Here is a 14,679-nt window from a genome sequence, read left to right as displayed (position 1 = left end):
TCTGCATAAACAATTTCTCCTACATGTGGAGTGAAAAATGCCAGATGTCCAAACTGGGTTCAGGAAAGGAAGAGGCACTAGGGATCATATTGCAGACGTACATTAGATTATGGAGTGTCCCGAAGAATTTCTGAAGAAAATCAGTCTGTGTTGTACAGATTATAGCGAAGGCTTTGCTTGTGACATCATGAAAAACTATGCATCGCTCTTTCAAAAAATGGGTGCGCCAAAACATTTGATTATCCTACTGCGTAACCTGAACTCAGGACAGGAGGCTGGGTGGCAATCAAGCCTCTCATGGCAGGGAATTCCATAGTCTGAGAGCAAGCACTGAGAAGGCCCTTTCCTCTGACCTTAGCAGATACACCTGTGATGCTGATGGGACCAAGAGAATGTTCTCCCCGATAAGTTTTCAAATTCAGGCAATTCAAGTCCCAGCAAAGTAAAATAAGAACATGTGTAACATTGCAGTTTATCACACTGGGGCTAATTTTGGCATTAAAGAGAGACTAAAGCACATTTAAAGCATCCTGCAAATAAAGCGAAAATGGCGGGTTTTGTGCGATGACGTGTGAAATCATTTTGCGTAATTAAATGATTTTTCCAGGATATTCATGGGATAAACTCCCGATCTCCTTCGTGTGATAAACCCCATTGTTATGTTTACTTTTATCCTGCCCTTTTCCCAATTCAGGACTCAAAGCGGCTTACAACAAATTTTAAAAAATGTAAAAAATCAATTAAAACTAAATTAAAACATATTTTATGAAGCATGTGTGCAAACACACACCAGCAGAACAATAGGCAAGACCCAGCACATTATTTTGGTGCAACGGGCCTTATACAGAAACATATATTTTTGCCTACAATAAGAAAGTAGGGAGGGTGCCAGTCTGACTTCTCTGGGAAGGGAGTCCCAGGGTTTCAGGGGACAGACACTGAAAAGGCATAAGTCTTAAGGTGCATCTGCACTGTAGAAACAATGCGGTTTGACGCCACTTTAACTACCATGGTCCCATACTACAGAATCCTGGGATCTGTAGTTTGGCGAGGCACTCGCACTCTGGCAAAGAAGGTAAAGACCTGTACAATTATAAATCCCAGGATCCCATAGGATGGACCTACAGCACTTAAAGTGGTGTTGAACAGCATTATTTCTACAGTGTGGGTGCACACTTATACAACAGAAGCTGTTGTTTTGAATATACTGCTCATCACAATGTAGGATAAGAGCCATTGTTGAAGATCTATAGATATACTTGTGAAAATAGCAGACCATTGATTGGTCAGGACCAGGCATTGTTGTCATTGTTCTGTGCCTTCAACTTGTTTCCAGTTTATGACGATCGAAAGGTGAGCCTATCATGGGGTTTTCTTGCCAAGATTTATTCAAAGGAGTTTGTGCCTTTGCTTTCCTCTGAGGCCGAGAAAGTGATTTCTGTGGCCGATTAGGGATTCGAACCCTGGTCTCCGGAGACATAGCCCAATTTTCAAATCACTATACCATGCTGTCCTCATATTGCACATTCCCATGCCCTATTCTATTCCTGCTGCAAACCTTGCATAGCAGATATTTTTATTGGTATTCTATTATTTTATTGCATGATTATGATCCCAGTGCTTGCTTAACCAGACTCTGAGTTATTTGTGTTTGTCTTATTCATTCCACGTTTCTATTTCAAATCACTGACTGCCATTTCTTAGGCTCCTTCCTTTCTATTGATTACTCTTCACTTGGTTTTCTTAACATTCATTTTTAATCCAGGTCCATTACTTGCTTCACTAGCTTTCATTGATCCATCTTTGCAGACCATCTGAGTTGTCGGTTAGTAACACCGTATTGTTGGCGTTATCGATTTCTTTGATAATCTCTGCATTAACAAGCACACCAATGGCTTGGGCGCGGTTGGTAACTTACACACAAATAAATCCTCTTATGGAAGCATAACAACAACAACAATAAAATAACAACAAAAACAGTACAATTTTCAAACGCAATTAAAACACCAAATTAATATAACAAGAAAAAATTGTTTCCAAAAATACTGCATTAAATATATAAAACTTTTAAAAACACACCGTAGCAAAGATGCCGATAGGAAGACTCCCTGGGTGCAATTATGTATTAAAAGCCTGTTTGAAAAGAAAAGTTACAAAGGATTTAAGCCATTTTGTCCCCTCTTAACTTTGTGCGGGTGTGGTTTCAACTCGTTTCAGATTTATAGCGACCCTAAAACAACCCTATGGTCCAATCCACACTGCAGAAATAATCCACCGCTTTAATTGCTCTAGCTCCATGCTAGGGAATCCTGGGAATTGTAGTTTTGTAAGACATTTGAGCAGTTAAAGAAGTCTCAATCTGGATTATTTCTGTTGTGTGAACTAGACCTAGCATGGACCCTCATGTTGTACACACCAGGAATGCTGTTACCTTAAGTGATATTTTTACTGGCAGGAACCAACTACTACGCATCCTCTCGAACGACCAAATATATTAAGTTAGCTCTGTCCAAAAGAGAAGCTTTCAAATTGTTTAGACCACAGAGAATTTACACAAATTCAACCTAGTAAAAGAATTGCCATACCTGGGATCAAACATTGATAGAAATGGGGACTGCAGTCAGGACATCAGAAGAAGATTAAGAACGGGGAGGGTGGTTATGACAGAACTGGAAAAGATCCTAAAATGCAAAGATACACAACTGAACACAAACCTTAGAATCATACAAGCCATCGTATTCCCTGTTACCATGGATGGGTGCGAAAGCTGGACAGTTAAGAAACAAGATAGGAAGAAAATCAGTGCATTGGAGATGTGGGGCTGGAGAAGAGTACTGAGGATCCCATGGAGCACCAAAAGGACAAACAAAGCGGTCCTAGAGCAGATGAAGCCAGAAATCTCCCTGGAAGAAGCCAAGATGACCAAACCAAGGATGTAGTACTTCGGACATATCATGACAAGGGAGTACCCCAACAGAAGCATTTCCAAGCTGTTGGAGGATGGAGCACTGGGAAATGTACCAGCTGTGAATGTGTATTTGCAATTGTCCAACAGAAGTCTGGCCAGTGCTTGGAATGTGCCGCATTATCCAATGACCTCCCTGATTCCTAGATTCTTGGTCATAATCTGAATCATTGGTAGCCCAAAATTACAACCTGGAAGACTATGAAAGAGAGAGGAGGAGGAGGAGGAGGAGGAGATGATGATGATGATGATGATGATGATGATGATGATGATGATGATGATGAGCCACTAAAATTCTCTACTTCAGCTGCAGGGATCCTTTTACAACCCTTTCTTTCCTGAATCAAACAATGCACAAAAGAATCAACACACACACACATTCAGGTCCCTCGGTACAGGATTCTCTGCAGTCCTCTTCCTTGCATTGCTTAAGGACACCACATTCTTGTGACATAAAACTCCAACAAAGGGAAGCTGAACCACATGCTCGCGGAAGACCAGCAGTTCATGAACTGACTGCAAATGCTAACAGCACAGCCCTGTGGGTCTCTTGCAGGGGAAATAAAGAAGAGAGTTGTATGAAAGATGAATACAGGTATACAAAGTGTATGTGTTCCCAGACATTGCTGCTTTAACACAAAATTTGGTACCAGAGTTGTTGTTGCATGCCTTCAAGTCATTTCCAACTTACGGTGAGCCTAAGGTGAGCCTATCATGGGGTTTTCTTGGCAAGTTTTTTTCAGAGGGGGTTTGCCATTGCCATCCTCAAAGGCTGAGAGAGTGTGACTTGCCCAAATCACCCAGTGGGTTTACATGGCTGAGCAGAGATCCAAACACAGGTCTTCAGAGTCATAGTCCAGGGCTCAAACCACTGCACCATGCTGGCTCTCCTTGATTTGGAGGTCTTTCATTCATAGGGGCACTTCAACCTCTAGTGACTGTATGAATGAAAGATCTCAAGTCATCCTATCCTCAACCGCACTGCTTAGGATTTGGAGATTCATGGCCATAGCTTCTCTAACTGAGTCTATCCATCTGGAATGTGGTCTTCCTCTTTTCCTACTACCTTCCACCTTACCAAGCATTACAGACTTTTCTAGGGAGTCCTTTCTTCTCATGATATGACCAAAGTATAACAACCCGAGTTTACTCATCTTTCCTTCCAGGGAGACTTCGGGCCTGATCTGCATTAGGACCCATTTATTGTTTTTCTTAACAGTCCACTGTATCCGCAGAACTCTTCTCCAGCACCACATCTCAAATGAGTGAGGATTCGAACCCTGCTCTCCCAGATTCCCAGTGCAACACTCCAAACGCTACATCACAAATGTTGTTTTAATTTTATGCCACCCCAAGAACTCATGATAGAGAGTGCAACAGATATTTTAATAGATAGATAAATTTAATAATGAGAGAGACAGCGTTGTGTAGTGGTTTGAGTGTTGGACTAGGACTCTGGCGACCAGGGTTCAATTCCTGATTGGGAATGTAAACCCATTGGGGGACCTTGGGCAAGTCACACTCTCTCAGCCTCAGGGGGAGGCAAGGGCAAACCTCCTCTGAAGAAACCTTGGCATTTATCACACTGGGGCTGATTTTGACATTAGAGAGAGGTTAAAGCGCATTTAAAGCATCCCGCAAATGAAGTAGAAATGGCAAGTAATTGCATGAACAATTATCACACACAATTGTGCAGATAAAGTGATATCGGAAATGCATTTTCACTGAAATCCTGAAAGTAAAAAGATGCACATTAATGCTTCTTTGTAACCACTTTAATGGCAGGTTTTGTATGATGTTGTGTGAAATCGTTGTGTGTAATTACGTGATTTTTCCTGGATATATATGGGATAAACTCCCGATCTCCTTTGTGTGATAAACTCTCTTGTCAAGAAAACCCCATGATTGGGGTCACCATACGTCGGAAACAACCTAAAAGCACACAACGGCAACAACAGCAATGCTTGAACAGGCGTGCCATATGTGCAAAAGTACATATTCCTTCTGGGCGTACAAGGATAGGTGTGCAAGGGTCTAGGGAAAAGTGTCCCACTGTGCATCCATGGGTATGTGTCGAGTATACCAGCAAAAAGAATATGGGAACGGCGCCCGTTTAGGCAGAAGTGGTCTGTTTCCACTTAAACATCAAAGGCGCAATTGTGCTAAGCAATTTCTGATAGAAACCAGTTGATGCGCCAGCAAAAGTCACCCCACTCTCTTGGGTGGTGCAAGAGAATTTCACAGGGACATTGTCTCCCACTGTGGCTCCTTTGTGTCTCTTCCTCTGTGTCTTCTTTGTTAGTCAGGGCCTGGCAGCAAGCTTTTTCCAAATGCAAATTCCTAAATCAGCTGCTTCTGAAATCTGAGATTTCTTTCTTTCAAGAAATCAAAAGTGACTCCACAACACACACAAACTGACATTTGTTGACACCCGAAAGCTAGCGCGGTGTAGTGGTTTGAGCATTGGACTAGGACTCTGGAGGTCAGGGTTTGAATCCTGGCTCGGTCATGAAAACCTTGTGGGTGACCTTGGGCAAGTCACACTCTCTCAGCCTCAGAGGATGGTAATGGCAAACCTCCTCTGAAGAAACCTGCCAAGAAAACCCTATGATAGGAAAGCTTTAGGGTCGCCATAAATCAGAAAAGACTTGAAGGCACACAACAACAAACAAGAAAGGCAGCAGATCTTATCTGATCTTGGAAGCTAAGCAAGGCCAGCCCTGGTTAATACTGAGATGGAAGACCACCAAAAAATCCCATGTCGCCTGTTGCTTTATGGTGACCCCATTAATTTCCTAGGGTTTTCGTAGGCAAGGAAAACTCACAGGTGGTTTTACCATTTCCTCTGAAATAGAGCTTCCAGCACTTGGTACTCCTTGGAGGTCTCCCATCTAAGTTGAAACCTGGGTTATCCCTAATTAGTTTCCAAGATCAGATGGGATCCAGTGCCTTTAGGGTATTACAAACTTTTTCTGAACAAATCTGGACAAGGCCATTTTAGGACAGGGCTCAAGCCATCTTGAAGGCACCTAACAACAAGAACACTGTGTAGAGGTCTGAGTGGACTAAGAATTTGGGGGAAACTGGGTTCAAATCCTCACTCGGCCACTGGGTTCACTTTGGGCAAAGTCATAGTCTCAGCCTCAGAAGAAGGCAATGGCAAACCTCTCTGCAGCAAAACTTAAGAGCTAGTGTGGTAAAGTCGTATGACTGTTGGAAACTGGAAGACTGGGCAAGTGACCATGGGCAAGTCACACACTCTCGGCCTCTGAGGAAAGCACTGAGAAATCTCAATTGCCAGCAAAGCCCTAGGAATGGATGGAGTCACCATAACTTGGATTCCATTTGAAGGCACAGAAGGAGAAGAAAGAAGAAGAGAGCACAGAATCACTGAGTGGAAAAGGATCTCAAGGACCATGTAGTCCATTTCTGCCATTGCTGGTCATTTCAAGACTATACTAAAGATACTTCCAGCTGGATCATTCTTCCGCAACGGGTGGAAAACTGTTGTGCAGCCCTTCCATCTTTCATTCCTTAGCAGATATTCTATTCTAAGAAAAGAAAAACACAACAATGGGAAAATACAGGAGAGATTACAAATGGAAGATCATATTGGCTGCATCTGCAGTGCTGAAACAATGCACTTTGGCACTGCTTTAACTGCCAATGGAACAATGCTATGGAATTCTGGGATTTGTAGTTTTGTGAGCTATCTAGGCTTCTCTGTCAGAGAGCTGTGGTACCCCACCAAACTACAAATCCCATGATTCCACAGAATTACGCCAGGTCAGATAAAGCGGTGTTAAACCACATTATTTCTGCAGTGCAGATGCAAACCCTGTCTGGACTCTGCTGCAAATCCTTCTGAATGAGGCAGACTCTTGTCTGGACTCTAATGAAAAACTCCTTAAATGTGGGAATTTCTGCACAGTTAAAGCCCCGTCCAGATGGACCTTGAACCTCCGTGTTTAGTTTTTCTTTTCCCTTCTTCTTTTCCAGATTGACAATAACATTCACAGTCAGGCTGTAGTAAATATAATATTTTAGCTGTAAAAATAGGATTTGCTAGAGAGACACTGCTTTGCTGTTTCCCAGTCAATGTCACGGGTTTTCTGGCATGCTCACGTTTTCTGTGTTCTGGCGTTTCCGATTGGCACTTAAAATAAATAAATAAGATTTAGACTTAACTGGTAAATGCCTGTTTCACAAAAAAACTTGCACAACGCTTGTGAAATCTGCAACATGCTTCAAGTACATTGTGTTTTCAGTGCCTTGGAAGACAGTTTAAAGTCTTGGCAACCGGCCTGATATTAAGAGTGGAGTCATACATTTAGGTCATCCGCTGATGGATTTTAAGGGCTAAGTGGCGGAGGCGACCTAAATCCAGCTCTTCTTATGACATACTTTGGTTTCTGTGGTTCACATGATCCTAGCGATGTAGCAATGTAGGATTATAAGGCCCCGAAATACCCCTGCGTTCACCTTCACATGGTTTTGCTATGGAAATAAAGTCAAACAAGAATATGTCAATATGCAAAGGAAACTTGCAGCACCATTGAGACTAACTGTGTGAAAGACGTTGTAGTGCAAGCTTTCATGGACTTAGGGGCTGAACAGGCTGCCCCTTTCAGCGCTGGATTGGGGCCAAGTAACTACATGCTGCAGCCCTGATCTGGCCTTTCTGTGGTGCAAAATGGAGCCGCAAAAAGAGGCTCCTTTCTGTGCTGTGGAAAGGGCTCCATAGCCACTGGTGCAGCAGCTTTTCTGAACTCCTTTGGCACGGTGTCATTTGGATATGGTGCCAGAGGAGTGCCGTGATGCCGCCCGCCATGTGGTGGGGCTCACGGCATCACATTGATGCATGAGTCATGCGGACTCACTTTGCCCTGATGCCAGTCTTTATGGCCACTCTCTCGAGGCCCTAGGTCTTCCCCCCGCAAACAAATATACATGCAGCAGTCCCTCCACATTCACTGGGGTTAGGGATGAAGGACCCCCATGAACGCAGAAAAAAAGGAAATAAGAAAACACTATTTTTTACCTCTCTAGGAATCTCCAAGTCCTCCAGTGCAACTCTATGGTCAACATCTAACAAAAGTTGATCATAAAATCATGCTGGAGGACCTGCATAGAGAAGTTTTTTCTCTAGGACCTTCCAGGTCCTCCAGCACAACTCTATGGTCAATGTCTGGCAGAATTGTGCTGCAGGACTTTGAGATGCCTAGAGAGAATATATTAGTCAAAACCACAAATAATCGAATCCACAAAAGTCCAAGCTGCAAACATGGAGGGCCAACCATACTTACATAGAGACACCTACAATATGATACAATACATTACACTGCATCCATTTATTTGTCATCCAGCCTCTTTGTCCTGTTCTTTCTTCTCTAGCAGCGTTTGACAATTCTCTAACATAAATGTACTATTGCTATGTCGCTATATCTATACTTACAGTAGATTCTGTCCTTGATTTCTAAAATACTTTATTTGATTATCATTTATTTACTATTTATTATGTTTTTTCCTTTAGTCTATAAGACTACCCAACGAAATCGCTCCCAACCCACCTACCCCTGTATGTAGAGAGATCTTGTAGCATCTTTGAGAAAGACGTTGGCAACATGAGCTTTCGTAGACTTCGGTCTAGTTCTTCGGATGCATTTGGCTACCCCTGGATAGGTAAGCCTGCCAAAGTCATGCATTTTCCCGACTTCAAATATTTTGGATAACATGGGAGGGAGGATATCATCCAGGGGTAGCTGTGTTGGCCTTATACCAAATCCAGTAATATCCAAAATCCACTAAACAGTGATACCTTTGTGAAGTCCAAGGCTTTCATGGCTGGCATCCATAGTTCTTTGTGGGGTTTTTTGTCTATGTGGCCATGTTCTAGAAGAGTTTATTCCAGATGTTTCGCCAGCATCTCTGGCTGGCATCTTCAGAGAATGTTGGCATGGAAGAGAGTTGGAGATATTTCCCTCCGAATATGCAGGGGATCCATTCCGAACGCCCCCCCCCCCCCAGTGAATTTGGAAATTCACATATATTCAAGCCCCATAGCTTTGAATGACTGCGTGCTCCTGCATACGGCCATGTGCATGTGTCACATGTGCATACACTGTTAACTTTAATGGAGGTCATCCCTCCATAAATAATCAAAACTGCAGATATCCAGTCCGTGAAAACAGAGGGGTGACTGTACTGTGTAGTGATACCTTTGTTGGACCAACCAAAATGCACAGTATACGCACTGCAAGCTTTTGAAGCTCCACTGGTTTCTTCATCAAGCAAGGTGTTAAAAACCATACGGGGGGAGGGGGAGGGGGTGAGGATGTTAGTCCTAGGCCTGCATTTTGCTGTTTTTGTTCTCAGTTCAGATGGTATGGAAGGGTATCTCTTGTAGGCTGGCACCTCCTCCTTCTGACAATGTTAAAGTCCAGGAAATTTAACATTCATTTGCAACAGAAAATGGTACTTCCTTTACAATCTAGTGTGGGTTTAACCATAGGATGTCATGGCTTTGGGTGGGAGGGAAGGCGTGGGTTTAACATTGCAGTGGAGGATGTCGTAGTGGTTTTGAACAAAGCATCTGCCAGGATGGCCTGGATTGCCTCTGGAGCATCCTCCCTCCTCCCTCTGACTCAAGGATGCTCTGTTCTCATCTGCATCCAAAGAGCCTTCTTTGAAAACAGCATCCCTTGTGTGACATCATCCCTGGCCCACCTGGCCCATTCCTTCATCCCTGAGAAGATGCGGCCCAATCAGGAGGGCCGGCGAGCTCAGCCAATCAGCTGCCTCAGAGGTGATGTCATGGGGAGAGCTTGGCAGCCTGGAAGATGCTCAGTGGTCCTTTGATGAGCATCCTTTGCCCTGGGAAGAAGGCAAGCGAGAGGCTGGGTACCACCATCACCACACGCCAGCCTTCTTTGGGGGTGAGTACTCCCCAAATCCTCCCCAAACCAAGCAAGGCTGGGAAAGTCCAGGGCAGCAAACCAGATTTGAGGAATTTAGGGTATATCTTTCTGCCTAAGAGAGAAGTTTTCTTTTTCCCTTGGGGGAGGCAGGTGATCTGAGAGCCACAGATGGTTATGGAAAGGCGCTGCAAGATTGCAGCCAGAGCCAGGGCTGGATTAACCATTAAGCAAAAAAATAAGCACATGCTTAAGGCATCAAGGGAAGTGGGATGGGGAGGCACACTAGAATTTTTCTATTGCTGGATCTATCCACAGTCCATATGGTGCAAAACCGCAAACGGTGTGGCTGAAATGCAAAACTATGCATTTCCAGAAAGATTTGCAAAACTGCAAATGGTGCATCTGAACCAGGTTCCGCCAAAAAAAGTTCCCACAATAAATGAAAAAAAATTACACACACACACACATGTGTGTGTGCGCGTGTGCAATAAATAAATAAATAATAGTAATACTAGACGTTAATGATACACATTAATCTTAGGACTACAGCAAAATTAGACTCTGGTAACTGGTAACACTGTATTTTATTGTTTATTATGGTTTATATTTTGGGATATTATCTATCTGTCTGGGGGCACCCAAAGCTTTTAAGTGCTTAGGGCCTCTAAAGGTCTTTATTCCAGCACACACACCCCTTTTCCCATTGACTTTTCTCTTCCTCTGCACTGTCATATAATAATTGCCTTTTAAATGCCTTACTATTGTATCCCCCTTCTATACCCAGCTATTATTATTTTTTAAATCACATGACTGTTGTTTTGTCCATCCATTGTATCCTTTTAGCCTTCTTCTCATTGCTACCAACTCTCCACCATCCTTTCCCCCCTTCTTTTCTTCTTTCCCTTCATTTTTTTAATACCCCCCTCCCTCTTTTGTGCATGGCTATATCACAATAAATGGTTGCTTTCTGTGTTTTTCTGTCTGTGTGATCCTTTCTAATCTAAGTCCTTTCTTGAGTGCAATGAGATGAGGAGAGAAACTTGACAGGGAGATATTTCAAGGCACATCTCCATGGAAAACAGTCTGGCTGGAGGAAAAAATTAGGAAGGAAGGAAGGAAGGAAGGAAGGAAGGAAGGAAGGAAGGAAGGAAGGAAGGAAGACAGACCAAAGTCTTGTCAATTCTTATTGGAGAGAGCCATCAGAAGGAATACATATATGATCAGGCAAATTATCAGTGGAGTAAACAGAGTGAATGAATGAATGAGAGAGTCACTTTTTGAGGGGTGGGGGGGACCGAAGGGGATATTTATTTGTTTGTTTGTTTGTTTGTTTATTGCTTCTGCTCCAGTTTCCACTTGCAAATCTGCAGTGAATTCACCCCGATGGAGATACAGAATTCAACTTCTTGACTATCCTGGCTCAGCCTTTTATTTAATTTTTAAGTTTCCAGTCCTTATTACTGGAAGGATAATGGAAACATGGCCAGAAGGCAGGCTCAGGGACAGTTAGCGGGAGCATATAACTCCTTTGTCGAAGCAGCATCACTGGCTACTGGTTCCTGGGCACAATTCAAAGGGCTGGTCATGACCCATAAAGCCCTATATGGCTTAGGTCCAGACTGAGTAGCTTATCCCATGAACAAATACACCGGCTTACCTCTTCTGGTTTAAATTCAGGATCCGGGATCCCCCCGGATGTTATCACTCCTAAATTGCTGCCTATCTAGCTGGGATGTCGCTGCCTGGATGCATCCCGGGTTGAAGCCTCGCTCAGCAGGCCAGTTTTTGAAGTTGGAAGCTTCGAAAAAGTGTTGGCTGAGCCAGGGTCCGACCCAGGATATATCCGGGTGGTGGCATCCCACCTAGATAGGCGTCAATTTAGCTATGATAACATCCGGAGGTATCCCAGATCCTGAATTCAAGCCAAAAGAGGTAAGCCGGCGTATTTGTTCATGGGATAAGTTCCCTATACAAAGCTGTCCTAAGATCTACAGAGTAAGGCTTCCTCTGGGTCTGCCACAATCACAACAGCATTTGGTGAGGACCTGAGAGAAAGAACCTTCTCAATCGCTGCTCCCCAGCTTCTGGAACCCCCTGCCACAGGAGGCTAGGCTGGCCCACTCCCTGCTCTCTTTCCCCCAGCAACCAAAGACCCTTTTGTTTAAACAGGATTTGTAATGAGTAAGCAGGGGAATCATAGACTCATCAAGTTGGAAGAGCCCCCCAGGGCCATCCAGTCCAACCCGCTTCTGACATGCAGAAATGCATAGAATCCTAGAGTTGGAAGAGGCCCCTTAAGGGCCACTCAGTCCAACCCCCTTCTGCCATGCAGGAATACATAGGGCCCTAAAGTTGGAAGGACCCCAAGGCCCACCCAGTCCAACCCCCTTCTCTCATGCAGAAATACAAAGAACCCTAGAGTCTGAAGAGACCCCCCCCCCCTCAGGGCTATCCAGCCCAACTTGCTTCTGCTCTGCAGGAAGACACTATTCAAGTAAAGCCCAACCAGCCTCTGTTAAAAACCTGAGAGGACCTTTTGACAGGGATGTCTGTTTTATTTATTTATTTTTAACTTTTATATGTTTTAAAATGATTTTGCATTTTTAATATGTGGATATATATATATATATATATATATATATATATATATATTATACTTACTTTTGGGAGCTTCCTGGAGTCCCACTCTGGGAGAAAGGCAGCATACACATAAATAAATGGAAAATGCTAAAAACATTGAAGCAGGACTGCGGGGGGGGGGGGGGGGGGGGGGGGTCCATGAAGGGTGTCTTATCAGGTGGGGTTTTGGGATCCTTCTTGGCCAACCCATCCAAAGCCATCCCTCTCCCACCAATACCCAAGAACAAACTGAGAAAGGATGATTCAGTTTCATCCTTCAGCATTCTTTGTCAAGATGGCAGGATTGGGCCTTTATGGGGCAGGATCTGGGTTGCAGATTTATTCATTTATTTGGAGGGGGGAAATTGGTCAGGTAGAAAATTCACAATCCCTGCCATAAATGCACAATTCCAATGAATGAATGAAGCCAATAAATCAATGAATGAATTAAATCAACATTCTGCCTTTCCCCCCATATGGGAACCCCAATGGTCCCTGGTAACTCTCTGAAACAATTCCTTTGACGGTGTCCCAGATCTGCAGGCAGACCTTGCATCCCACTTAGCCTTCATTCTCCACCTTTATAAATGGGGAAGTTTTGTTTTCGTCACTACCTGGTCCTAAAGTGTTTGCGTAGGTACCGAAAACAACAGGTTGTCCCCAAAGATTTGTTTTCCTGGGTAGTAATTCTCTCTCTTTTTAAATCGTTATAAACTTTATTCAAAACATACGTTAAAAATATATACATTTACAACATATACTAAGAAACCACCCGCACATACACCTGATGTAGATGCTGCTAAGGGAGCAAATTGCATAAAGGAGCAATCCTTTGTGCCTCTCTCTGATTCTGACACCTAAAGATGGAAGACAGCACACGAAAAGAACCATTTCTTCACTGCATTTGCGCCAAGTGTGCAAGGGCAGAAGAGTTGCTGGTGGAGAAGAAACCTCCGTTCCCTTTCTAAAAGGCTTGCTTGAATTTCACACTTTCTCCTTTGACCACTGCTGGAATTTTTCCATTCTTCCGTAAGGGTGCTTTTGCGCCCTTCATTTCCAGGGAAGTGGCTGGTCAAAGGAAACTTTTAATGCAAATATTAATAAAGGCATTGATAGTCTGCATGCAAAAAATATCTGTGCATGCATGGTCAGATGCAATATGGACATGCATGCCTAAATTGATACTGGCTGTAGCTTCGCACATGGCATGGCTGCTAAGGGTTTCTTCCTTGCACATGTGCATGCTTCTTTTCGCTCTTTCCTCCTCCTCTTCCTTGCCTACTTTTGGTTGCATGAGCTCATCCTATATTATTCAGGGCTGTGGTTTTCTTCTCCTCTTCCCCTCCCTCCCTCCCTCCCTCCCTCCCTCCCTCCCTCCCTCTCTTATTTATGAAGACCCAGAGCATCCCTTGTAGAAACCTCTGGGAAGAAGGCAGCATCGCTCACATCTGCAGCCTGTTCTTCCTCTCCACACCCCCTAACCCTCCATTTTATTATTGAGGGGGCTTGTTTCTATAGAGATTGTCCCCTTAGGTTCAGGAATGAGGATCTAGGGAGATCTATTAATCAGAGCTAAGGCCGAGTCGGCTCTCTGCAAAGGCTGTGAGCCCATGAAGTCATAAACAAAGGAAAGCTTTCCTGCAACATCAGCACCACTGGCGCATCTGGGATCACAAGGAGGGTTGGCACAATGGCTCTGGTTCTAGAAATTAAAAGCCTTGCCAATGAAGTTGTGTGTGTGCGCGTGCACCTGTATAAATCCTAAACAGATTTTTGGATAGGCAGAAGCAATGTCAGAGAAAGAGAGAAGAGGGATTGCACACATGGACGTTTCCTCAGAGGAATTTACACGCCAAAGCAGGATTGGCAAGACCACCCCTGAACATGTGCAGAATGCCTGATTTTCTAGCCCCCTTATTGAAGAATGCAGCCAAGATGCAAAACACCTTAGGCTTGAGAGCATAGGGGGTTTTGCTTTGCTGATGGCTAAAAGGAGGAAAATGTATTTTAAAACACGCACTCCATGGGACATGCAGGGCTATTGGAACAAGAAAGTGTTTTTTCAACTTCTCCTTCTCCTCCTGGAAAATCCAAAGGTTTTTGAAAGCATGGCAGGCTTTATCTCTATCATGGCAACCACAGCCAATTTGCATGTTAGTGACCACTGTTTAAGGACAA

The 14,679-nt window shown here is 43.8% G+C and overlaps 1 protein-coding gene across 1 annotated transcript in view; it reads left to right on the top strand.

Annotated features, from left to right (window-relative positions):
- The first annotated feature begins 9,697 nt into the window (after positions 1-9,697).
- The window catches only part of LOC149310326 (stathmin-4), a 13,399-nt gene continuing 8,417 nt past the window's right edge, over positions 9,698-14,679 (top strand). Inside the window, exon 1 of the mRNA XM_089528266.1 lies at positions 9,698-9,900. Within this exon, the coding sequence (XP_089384392.1) occupies positions 9,805-9,900 (96 nt within the window). The 5' untranslated portion in view covers positions 9,698-9,804. The remainder of the gene's footprint in view (positions 9,901-14,679) is intronic.

Source organism: Sceloporus occidentalis, unplaced genomic scaffold (genome assembly GCF_023333645.1).
Source record: "Sceloporus occidentalis isolate IW3139 unplaced genomic scaffold, rSceOcc1.0.p SCAF_6, whole genome shotgun sequence".
NCBI classification, from domain to species: domain Eukaryota; kingdom Metazoa; phylum Chordata; class Lepidosauria; order Squamata; family Phrynosomatidae; genus Sceloporus; species Sceloporus occidentalis.
This window is presented reverse-complemented; position numbering and strand designations above follow the sequence as displayed.